The sequence below is a fragment of the Girardinichthys multiradiatus genome, chromosome 12 (genome assembly GCF_021462225.1).
Source record: "Girardinichthys multiradiatus isolate DD_20200921_A chromosome 12, DD_fGirMul_XY1, whole genome shotgun sequence".
Taxonomy (NCBI): Eukaryota; Metazoa; Chordata; class Actinopteri; order Cyprinodontiformes; family Goodeidae; genus Girardinichthys; species Girardinichthys multiradiatus.
Window position 1 is genome coordinate 25,105,303 of NC_061805.1, and position 12,132 is coordinate 25,117,434.

Sequence of the window (12,132 nt, forward strand, 5' to 3'; positions counted from 1 at the left end):
GGGTTCAAGTGGAAAGTCAGTTTTTGGTGTCAGAATGTCAGTATAAGGATTTCCTAATAGAGGAGATTTTTGTGTCTGTTTTCAGGTCCGGGAAGGTTTAGAACAGATCAGCAGTTTCCTGTCAGGGCATGCCAAAGAGGTCGTTTTTCTGGACTTCAATCACTTCTACGGCGTACAGAACCTGCACCACGAAAAGCTGGTGGCCATGCTAAAAGAGGTGTTCGGAGAGAAACTCTGCCCAGTGGTTTTTGCTCAAGAGGTACAAATGCATTTACATTGTGACAGGGAGTGAAATAGTAAGGATTTGTGAATTTGTGTGCAGGATATCTTATGTGCAGCCCTCTAACATTTATTTCAGGGGCTTTTGTGGCCTAAACAACTTGTCTCCAAGAGGATACAAAGATTTTGTGAGTGATCATTATTATTTTTCCAGCCCTACACAGATATTGGCTATAATGATTACCATAATTATTTTTCTTCTTTTTTTTTTAACGTGCCTGTTTGGCAGAGTAGCGCAACAGATTTACTTTCACAAGCGAAGCATTACGGCTAATGCTGTAATCCCTCCACTTGATGTATATATATATATATATATATATATATATATATATATATATATATATATATATATATATATATATATATATATATATATATATATACATATATATATATATATATATATATATATATATATACATATTTATATATATATAAAGTGTATTAGAAACCACTTTGGGAATATTTGAATTGCAATGGATGAAAACAAAACGGAAAAAAAAGAAGCAAGAAAGAGAGAGAGGTCGAGCAAAAAGAAAAAAGAGAGAATGAGAAAAGAATAGAGGAAAGAAAAAAGGGCAAAGAGAATACAAGATAGCACCGTATAAGACTACTTCTACACCTGCCGAAATATTAATTATATTAGCAATGTTGCCGAAAAGTGCACAGTACTAATGAATGCAAGATGTATTTGGTGGTGACTCCGGCTCAATATAGAACATCTGTCTATCTGGGGGGTGAATACCCATTATTCTAATCATAGTGACATTTTCTTTTTGAGTTGCATTTTTGTCTATGAACATACCATTTTTCAGTTTGATTTTTTTAAGTTTTATTTTCAATCTACTCATCTTTTTTCCTAGCTCGTACTAAATCAGTTTCTCTTCTTGTCTTTCTGCCTTATCACATGTAGACGATACTCTCATAAACCATTACTTTGGCGTCTTATCTCAGAGTCACTCTCTTATCACACAGGGTTCCAATCAAGATTTCAATATTGATTTTCTTTGTGGTGAATTGGGTGACATGCAGTTGGAATGTCAAAGACTTTTCTTTCTCCACTTTTCCATATCCTAGTTGTTACTAGAACTCAACTCATTTGAAATGTTAGAGCTTTTTCCTGGAATCCATTTCCCCAGTTTGGAGATCACAGCCTTGAGTGCTGCAATGACCACCATCACCACTGAGACCTTGACTTTCCACAGCTTTCCTGTTTCCTATTTGAGCCTTCGGCATTTCTCATCAGAATCAGAATCAGCTTTATTGCCAAGTTCGTACATACAAACAAGGAATTTGACTCCAGTACACTTTGCTCTTTGGTTTTGTTTTTGTATTACAGAATATACATATTTACAATGTACAATATACAGATATATAATAAAAAGGTGCATTTGCAACATCTGTATGCTGTTGTTTTGTACTCTATTGAATGTTCAACAGAGAAACAGCCTAGGGAAAGAAACTGTCTCTGTGGCGGCTGGTTTTAGTGAACAGTGCTCTGTAGCGGCGGCCTGAAGGTAAAGCTCTGAACAGCTTATGTGCAGGGTGTGTGGGGTCTGCAGAGATTTTAGCAGCTCTTTTTCTGACCCTTGACCTGTATAAGTCCTGGATGGAGGGAAGGTCAGTCCTGATTATTCTCTCTGCATTCCTGATTATTTGTTGCAGTCTGGACCTGTCCTGTTTTGTGGATGAGCCAAACCACACTGAGATGGATGAAGACAGGACAGCCTGAATGATGGCAGTGTAGAAGATGACCAGCAGCTCCTGTGGAAGGTTGAACTTCTTGAGTTGCCTCAGGAAGTACAGTCTCTCCTGGGCCTTTTTTCGAACAGTGTCTATGTGTAAAGACCTTCTCAGGTCCTCAGAGATGGTGGTTCCTAAGAATCTGAAGTGGTCCACGGCCTATACAGTGTTGTTGAGGATGGTGAGGGGGGTGTATGGGGGTGTTGTTCTCCGAAAGTCCACCACCATTCATTTTACTTGGTGTTGCTGTTGCTTTCATTTGCTATCTCTTTCAGTATCTCCCTCTTTTCTGTTTTGTCCTCCAACACAACATCTGATTGGTTAATTAATTCTTGTTTCTCAGTCTGGATGTGGAAGTCCCACACTACCAGTTGTTGTTCAGGCATGAATGACACCTGCCAAGTCTCTCCCTCTGTATCCAATACCCTTTTTTATTTTACACGGGTTTACATTTCAAAACTATTTTTCTTTCTTTTTTTACATGTCCTGTCCGGCAGAGTAGCACTCAGAATTGTTGTCAAGAAGAAGCCCAACAGATTTACTTTCACAAGTGGAGCATTACGGCAAATGCTATAATGCTCCACTTGATATTTATAAAAGAAACTTTATTAGAAACAGCTTTGGGATTACTTCATTTGCAATGGAAATGGAGTTGGTAACAAAAAGAAAAAAAAGAAGCAAGAAAGGGAGAGCGGTGGGGCAAAAAGGAAAAGGGAATGAAGGAAAAAAGAATAGAGGAGAGAAAGACAGGCGAAGAGAATACAAGATAACACCCTAGAAGACTGCTTCTACACCTGCAGAAACATACATAACAACAGCATTGTTACTGAAGTACTAATGAATGCAAGATGTATTTAGTGGTAACTGCGGCTCAATATATAACAACTGTGTATCTGTTAACACCTGAATCTAAACACCTGTGGGTGTAAGCGCGCTTGTGTATATATGGTTGCTCCATAAAAATATGCAGTAGCGACTGTGAGGAGCCACAGACCTAACCCCCTGGACCCGAGACAGATACGGAAGAGATCTAAGCCACAGACATTCAAAGGCCCCCCAGAGCACGGGAACCCCAGGAGGACCATCGCAGGGACTACCACAACTCCCCCACAGAAGAGCAGAGGAGAGCCCCAGGGGAACCACCCAGCAGCCACAGTGCAGAAGCCCCAGGGAGCTGCAGCAATGAACTCACTGGCCCGCCGGCAGCCGTCTATGCCTGAGCAGATCCAGCCATGGACCCAGAGACCTGAGATTCTGGGGCACATTACTCCACAAGCAGAGACCCGACAGAGCCAGGGGGCCCAGGCCCCGGCAAGCAGCCATTGGGAGTGAGCCAACACACACCAAAGCACCCAGCCCCAGACATTGAGAACCACCAAGACACCAGTGGGCAGAGTGTGGTGCATAGGAAACTAAACTGATCCAGGAGAGGGAGCAACCCCAAGACCCAACCTGACACAAAAATAGGCACACACAGTCACAAACACACATTTCCACCCTCATACGTACACTTAAAAACACTCACACCCACATACCCAAAGACACACAACAATGGGTGTCGTACACTCACCCACACTCCCCATACACACTCTATACTCCCAGGTCAAGGTACCAATACCCCAGAGGGGCAACCAGCCCCCGGACACAGGAGGTGGTCCTCTTCCTTCCGGGGTGGAGACATGCAGACCACCCCAGCACCAGCTCAGACTAGTGCTGGCACTGCCCAAACCCAAGTGACCCCGGCCCAGACCCCGACCCCCCACTCCGATCCCAGCCCCCAATGACCTCCCTCCCCACCTGGAGAGGGCGCCATGTACAAAAGAGGGGTCTACCTGGTCCAAACAGGCCCGCCAACCAGAGCCGTCCCAGGATGAAACAGCCCCAACCCCCCAATAAATTCCGATCTCAACCCCATGAGACCCCCACCCTCTATGAACCCCAACATAAATCTTCCCACAGGGCCACCCCCAACCAGGACACAGATATCAAACACATGTCCCCGAACCCAAACGCCATGAATCCCATCTCCACAGGGGCACACCCCCACAGATGAGCTCTATCCCCGAAAAGCAGATGGACACATCAACACAGCGCAAGCTCCAAACACAGCCCCACTCCAAGCACCCCCACCACATCCTGCCCTCCACTACACAGCGTGCGGCGATGGCAAGGCAAGGGCCCCGCGCAATGGCACCTCAGCCTCAGCCCACAAGTGCAACAGAGCAGACACCACCCCGACTCACCCGATTAAAATGCAGGTGACCCCACATCCAAAAAGAAGACACAACCCCCAACTCCACCCCGCAACCACTCCAGGCCAGGCTCCAGCACCCCCCTGGTTCCCATGCTAGTTTGAAATACATTTAAAATACAACTTTCTCTTTTCTGGTTTTTACAAATAGAAATATTTCATAAACATTAAACTGCATTTAAAAATCTCAGGGGCTTCTAAGGCCACATTTTCCTACAATGCTGAAATTGTGACAAATCAGGTGGCACCCTCTGCCAATAGACTGGATGTGCAAGTTAACAATAGAAAACTGTGTATATAACAGTACTATTTTCTGGGGTGCTCATGCTGACCCCTGATGAAATATCTCCCTTGGAAGTGAGGAATATAGCCCATATCAAAATACACCTCTTTGCAGGATCTTAGTTTTATCATTCTAACCCACTCTTGGTGTTGCCTCATACTTTGACGGTGGGGCCTCTAGCCTGCACTCAGCATAGATGCTTCTGTACACTATTCCAGCCACTTGGATATGGCGTAGCATATATACTTTTACACCCAGCTATTATGTGCTGGACTGTTTCAGGGACGTTTTTAAAGAACCTACATCCTGGGTCCTGTCTAATGCTGTAGACCTCAGCTTCTATTATTCTAGTCCTTAGAGCATGTTTCTTTAGTGCCATGATAAGTGCCTGTCCCCAGCTCATTCTAGCCACTAGTAGGACCTCTTAAAATTAGCCATATTCACAATTTGTTGGTGATTCATGCCATGAAGGGGCTTGTCTCTCCATGATGGTTCTTCCTGGTCCCTTTTTTGCAAGCTGGGTCTCTAATGCCTCAGGCATTAATTCAAGCAGTTTGTCATTGGGGGTATCTTTCTGATGTACTCCAGGATCTCTGCTTTATAATCCTGGATGGTGGCTCTAACTCATACTAGTCCTTGGCCTCCCTCCTTCTGCTTGGCATAAAATCACACTGTGCTGGATTAGAGTGGTAGCCCCCTGTGCATGTGAGGACAATACTTATATAGATGAGAGAAAATGTACCAGTAGGTACCACCTTCTAATGTTTTTTTATGTTTGCCTGCTCATTTGTAAGTTGAATTAAACATGCATATAGTGAAATATATCAAATCATTGTACTACCCTTCTGTCTTCTTGCACTCCTCAGATCTTAGCAGAGCATTAGCACTCTTTCTTTGTTCCCATCAGTTACACACACATATACCAATTTTTTTGTTTATTTTAGAATATATTATGTGCACAGAGGTTTAAAGACTTCTGAAAGTCTGAAAGGCTTTTGTAGTTATAAAAATATTAATATTATTTTGTCTCATGCATAAAAATGAAATAAAAAACGCAAATAAACTGTATTTCTTCCAGTCAAATTTTGTGAAATCCAGCTCTATAATATTCTATTTAATCTCCCTTTGGGGTGAATAAAGTCTTTTTTATATATTCTTTTTATCGGTTTTTAGATGGTTCAGCTGGTTAAACTGTTTTTTGTCTCACAGCAGAAGAGGGTTCCTTTCTCATTACATTTTACTCTGAAAATTCTCTGATTGTACCTAGGTGACTCTGAAGTATCTTTGGGAGAAGGAGTACCAGGTGCTCGTCTTCTACCACCACCCCATGGCCCTGGAGGTGCCCTTCCTGTGGCCTGGCCAGATGATGCCTGCTCCGTGGGCCAACACCACCGACCCAGAGAAGCTGGTTCAGTTTCTCCAGGCATCTGTAACTGACCGCAGGTTTGTAACAACATTTATGCCAATAACCAACTCACATACAATTTGGTTCAGAGGTTTACATAGACCCATTTTAGCCATGAATGTCATGTTAATTTGAGCTTTTCATGATTTATATCAACTCATCTTTTTTTAGGGGGGAATAAATATACAACAAATAACTCAAATTATAGAAAACAAGAATTAGGTACAGTGGTTCAAATTTATTTAGCAATTTTTTTAATTTGCAAAAAGTCAAAATTATGCTTATAGGCTTAAATATATACATGTATCCTCTTTTTTTTGTATAAATGTCACTCAGCAAGTTGCAGAGACATGCTTTTTGAAGCCATCGACAGGGTCCTGGCATAATTCCAGTTAGACTGACATTGAATTCATTAAAATTGCTAGGTTTCCTGGCACTGACTTGACTATTAAGAGTAGTTTGTACATTTTCAATGGGGTTGAGGTTGGGGTCAACGTAGAAGCCAGCAAAGAAGAATGAGCAAATATCCTGCCAGAATTATTTCAGTTGCTTGTTAATGGCAACACAAAACCCATGTAATTCCTCCTACTTGCAAGGGGGTATTTAACCAAATATTAGTGAGGGTTTATGTAACTATATAAGCATGTATAATTTAGAGAAAATCCTCAATAATTTTAACCTTTCCAGTTCTTGTTTTTAAAAATTGTTGTCGCTATTTGTTGTATCATCGTTCCACCCAGAAAAAATTATTTACATAAATCTTAAAAGGAATTCAATTTAATTTGACCTTCATGAGCATATTTCTTGTATTTATTGAAACAAAATCTCTCTTATCTATCATTGCATCTTTGCATTAATTTACATATTTTTGGAGATTCTACCATAGTCATTTAATTTTATTAAGTATAGTGAAAAGTGAAGACTGAGAACTTTCTGCCACACAGAAACGATCTTCCAAAAGTAGCAACAAAATTAAGTTAAAGGAAAGTTTTGAAGTTGTATCTTTTTTCTGCAGGAGGAAAGGGACATTCTTTGTTTCCCAGGTGGTTCTAACGCCAAAGGCCAGTACAGTGATGAAGGGCGTGGCCAGCGGACTGAGGGAGACAATAACAGAAAGGTACATACTCCAGAGAGACCAAAAAAAATAAGCTTTGTTATGCTTGTGTTCAGCATAACTGTAGGCCATGCAAATCATGCTGTCTGCACCAATTAGGACACAGAACAATACCCAGCTGGCACTCTGGGACCAAAACTGTTGCAACACCTGAAGCGCCAGCGGTCTCTAAGGTGGCATAATTTACCCATAACAACTTGCAGTGTGGACACACAGATAGAAATATGTGAGCCGCTGTGGCATTAAATAACGTAATCAACAGGCATGTTGGTTTTTACAAATGTCCCTCAGCATTTGCCACTGACCTCATTCGGGCTGGTATGTCAGTTTAAAAAAAAACAAAGCAATGCTTTTGTTTTGCTTTGCTCTTTTTGTATCTCCCCCATGTTGCAGGATTCATTTTTTGAAATTATCCCCAGCTTTGTCTGTGTTTCACTCCATCTTAATGTCACCAGTTTGTTAAAAGCTTTGGCACCAAAACCATCAATTTTCCTTGCATGAATTATTCATTTAATAATTCCTCTATCAGCCATTCTCACCAGGCAGTTAGCTACTTTGATGTAGACATCCTTCACAGTTCCAAGCATTCATTTCGGAACACTCAGGCTTGCAAGAAAGCAGCCGAGCATAAGAAGGGAGGGAGGGAAAAAACTCCTAGAATTTTATTGACGGGGGAAATGTAGAGTGAGGTATCTGTTAAGATAAAGTCCTCCACCGTTGCTTGTCATCCCTAAACATGTCCAACGAGAGCTCAGAGCGCACTTCTTACAGACCAATGCCAGATGTGAGGACAGAGCTAGACATAACAAGCTGTGTCAAAAAGATCTTTTACCACAGCTCTTCTCTGCACAAAAGCGTGATCGATCCATTTTTCTACCATACCATACCATACCATACCACTTCTTTTATACAAAGCATTTCTTGGCTGACCAAAGTGTTAAACAATAAAACCAGACATAAGAAACAAACAGGTGAGAGAATAAAAAGTATGCAGTCACATAAGGGCAGTAAAAGTTAACAAGACATGTGCAACGATTTAACCAATTAAGACGCAGTAAATAAAATTAGGCCATGTTAAATAACTCACACTTGGTTGATAGCCATAGAATAAAACTTCAGTTCCTTTAGAGATTATTTTGTTTTTGCTATTTTGGCAAACTTACATGTTTAGATCACCAAACGTATTTTAATATCAAAGATAACCGGAGTAAATAAAAAAATAATGACATTATTTATAATAGGTAAAAAACTCCAAAATAAAAAAAAATCCAAATTACCCTGGCTCAACCTGGCCCTAACCCTTATTACTGGTTGTGGCACCCATGGCAACAACTTGCATCAATAACTAGTAATGAGTCCTATACATTGCTGTGAAACAGTTTTGGCTCACTCCTGCTGTGTAGCCCCAAGTGCACTTGAGCTCAAGGTCCATAACTGTCAGTCTGACATTCTCCTTCAGGACTTTCTAGTAGAGGGCAGAACTCATGGTTCTGTAAATCAGGTCAAGTCGTCTAGATCCAGAAGCAGCAGAGCAGTCCCAGACTATCACGCTACCACCACAGTGTTTGATTGTAAGTATTATGTTCTTTTTCTGAAGTGTTGTGTTAGTTTTACACTAGATGCTACAAGATGCACCTCTTTTTTGCTCAGCAATGCTTTTTGCCTCATACTCTCCCATGGATGCCATTTTTCCGCAGCCTCTTTCTGATTGCTGAATCGTGAACACTGATGTTAACTGAGCCAAGTGAGGTCTGCAAAGAATTACATTTTGACCACCTGGATGTCATTAATGCACTCTTGTAGTCATTTTGGTAGACTGGTCACTTCTGAGAAACTTCAACACTGTTCCATGTTTTCTCCTTTTTCGCATAATGGCTCTCATTGTGGTTCACTGGAGTCCCAACGCCCTAGAAATGGCTTTATTGTCCCTTCTAGACGGATAGATGTCATTAATTTAGCTTCTCATCTCTCGATCAGGGCATGTGTTGATTTTTGGCATCTTCTACTTCATGTTGTCAGAAAGGTTTTCATTAGGAAATTTCTTAATTCTACAATTCTGTTGGTAACCAGGCCTTAGTGTGGCAGATGAAATGGAACTCATCTTTTAAAGAATATGGCTAATTACTGTAAATTTATGATTTAACAAGAAGGAATTACGTTTTCAATATAGGGGTAGATTAGTCTGTATAACTTTAAACAATAGAGAAGAAAGTTGTATGTGGGCAATGCATTTTCATGGCACAATAGGAAGAATGAGTTAATATGCCTGCTTAATGTGGAGCTTGGGAGCTGAATCAAAAATGCTCCATTACCTCTGAGTTTGAATCTTGTCTATGGAACATGTTCTACAAACTTAATATAACAAAACTGTAGAAAAGGACTAGGAGTTCCAACAAATAAATGTAACACAACTTTTAAGTGACTTAAAAACAGTATGTTCAAATATATATCAGAAACTATCTGGAGGCCAGTGACAAGAAATCAAACTTGGGTAAATGCTATATTGCCTCTTTGTACCATCTAAAAATCAAGCAGCAGAGTTTTGTACCAGTTGTAAACGTCAAATGGAAGACTGACTCATTTCAATAGGAAGTAACCAAGACATGACGTTATAAAAGTATGTTGCGAGGTTTTGTTCAGAATGGCTCTATCAAGGACAACCGCCTCAACTGGAAAAAGCAGGATATTACTACAGTTTACCTGACTACCTGACTACATCCAAGTATATTACAATAATATTCTCATATGACGTTAGGAGGAAAGGTCCGTACAAGGGGTCCTTTGGTGTTGGGCCTAAACATTACTCATTAAAAGTCAGTGTCATCTATCTCTTGATGTCATTCATGCAGTCAAGGATAAGCAGGAATAGACAGTCAGCAGTATGTTTAAATTGAAAACAAAAAAGAAAACTGGCAGTCAACTGCATAAAAAAATTAGGAAAATGTCATGTTTCTGGAAAATAGCACCAAGTGCCAGTGGCTCCAGAGAAAAAAGGCAGAGGTCAAAGAGTGGATCCTTGTGATGCTTCCCAGGGGAGGTCAGCAGTGATGGGGATAAAATAATCAATGTAAAAACATCGACCTGAAGTATTTGCACTTTTTCCTAACATGCATTGTACATGTGTGCTTGTTTGTGTCTGTGCCTCTTCTCAGAGCGTTACCGGGCATGATGCAATGGATCAGATCACAAAGACCTGGGGAGAACGGCATCAACATTATTATGGCGGATTTCGTTGAGCTTGGTGAATTCATCAGTGCTGTCATCAGCCTCAACTACCATCACCTGAATGAAGATGATGACGATGATGCAACCTGAGAGCCCACGGTGGGGCATCGGAGAGCACTGTTGCCACCACCGGATAAGGGGTGGTTGGGTCTGTGTTCTCATCCTATACTCTTTGGCATTTATTTCAGGAGGGAAGCGACATTGCGGCTCCTTTCTCTTTATTTAGGGCTATAGTGGACTGAGAGATCAGGGAGAAGAGACCAAGCTTAGGCTGGTAAAATTACACTAATGTTTGGTTGGAGCACTATGAGAATAAGGTTTATTTCAATTTTTGGTTTAAGACATTTTTGTTTTCAAGATTTGGTGGTGATTTCATTTACTTCCTTTGCTGTACAAATATCCGCTATTTCCACAAATCCACCGTTTTCACGTTCACCACTCAAACACAGGTTTCTTAGGGCATATTAAACTTCAGCTAACTTTACTTTTACATCAGTCTTGATATTCTAGTGAAAATAACAGTTCTGCCAGAGGGTGTTTTGAATTAATAGGTGTAACTGAAATCCTTGGCTCGTAAATTGTAGCTAGCTCTTGTATGTCCTCTTTGGAATATCAGTCCAAATGCAGTGTTCTTTTTTATTTTTTAGACATCCCCTTTCATACCAATGCAGGTGTTTTTCAAAAACTCCTCTTGAAGTTTGAATTCGAAGAGTGGTTAAAATGTGTTATGCCAATGTGTTTATTCATTACACTGATAAGAAACAAACTATTTCCATATTTGTCCTGCAGCAGTAATCTTTCCTTGGGGTTTTAACTCATTAACGATGTGCACTGAAGTTGGAATTGCAGCAGAGACATTTATCAGGCTGTCCTATAGGAAGCTGGGGATTGATTGACTGATTAAAACCATGGATTTGCTAATTTGTAACCACACAGGAATAGAGAGCCAGAGTGCAGCTTGGCTAACCGTGGAAAAGCATTAATGCTATTAGTACAGACGTATTTTATCCATCTGCATTTGACAATAATTTCCCCATTTTCACAACAAGCATCTACTCACTCTGTTAGAAATACACTAGATGCACCCATGGTGTCATTTTTGATGGTTAGGCATTCAACTATACTACTACTACAGATGTACGTTCTACTACATGGCTAATTCTAAATTCTGATAGCCAAGTGTAAAAAATACCTTATATTTGGGTACATGAGCCATCTGTCTTTTCTTTGCTACTAGCTTTCCCCCTTTGTGTGTTTGTTTGTGCTTTCTGCTAAACTGCAGTACGTATGAGTCACCATACGATGTTGTGTCTTTCATAATAACAGGTGATAAAAATTCTTAGCAGTCACTTTGCAACCTAATTCAAGTCAGAAAATTGTGAACATGATAGTTTAGGCAGTCTAAATGTGACCACAGTGCTTTACTTTTAGTTTAATCTAGACACAGTACTTTACTGAATGTGTCACAGTTTGATGCTAAATTAAAGTGAATAAAATTCATTTTATGTAAATGATTGAAAACATAGAACTATTATACTTTATAGAACCTTACTTAAAAAAAAAAAAAAAAAAATGTAGCCGTCCCTTTAAGAAAGCAACCACAGATTTCTGACAACAGATTGCCTAAAACCCAGTAACTGTCTTACTAACTCACTAAATGTCTGTCTCATACAGCTACAATCTTTAATAAACTAAAGTCTTGGTCCTGCTGACGATTTCAAGCTTACAAGCTTATGGAAGTGCTTGGCTGATGTTTCCTCTATTTTGACATGACTTGTTGATAATTTTCTGAACATATTTTAGAGTGGTTTTAGTTAACCTCATGCAGACAA

At 40.4% G+C, this 12,132-nt stretch overlaps 1 protein-coding gene across 1 annotated transcript in view; it reads left to right on the forward strand.

Moving 5' to 3' along the window:
- plcxd3 (phosphatidylinositol-specific phospholipase C, X domain containing 3) overlaps window positions 1-11,851 on the forward strand; it is a 30,149-nt gene extending 18,298 nt beyond the window's left edge. Inside the window, exons 3-6 of the mRNA XM_047380272.1 lie at window positions 86-259; window positions 5,824-5,999; window positions 6,977-7,078; window positions 10,228-11,851. Coding sequence (XP_047236228.1) covers window positions 86-259; window positions 5,824-5,999; window positions 6,977-7,078; window positions 10,228-10,390 — 615 coding nt within the window. The 3' untranslated portion in view covers window positions 10,391-11,851. The remainder of the gene's footprint in view (window positions 1-85; window positions 260-5,823; window positions 6,000-6,976; window positions 7,079-10,227) is intronic.
- The last annotated feature ends 281 nt before the right edge of the window (window positions 11,852-12,132 follow it).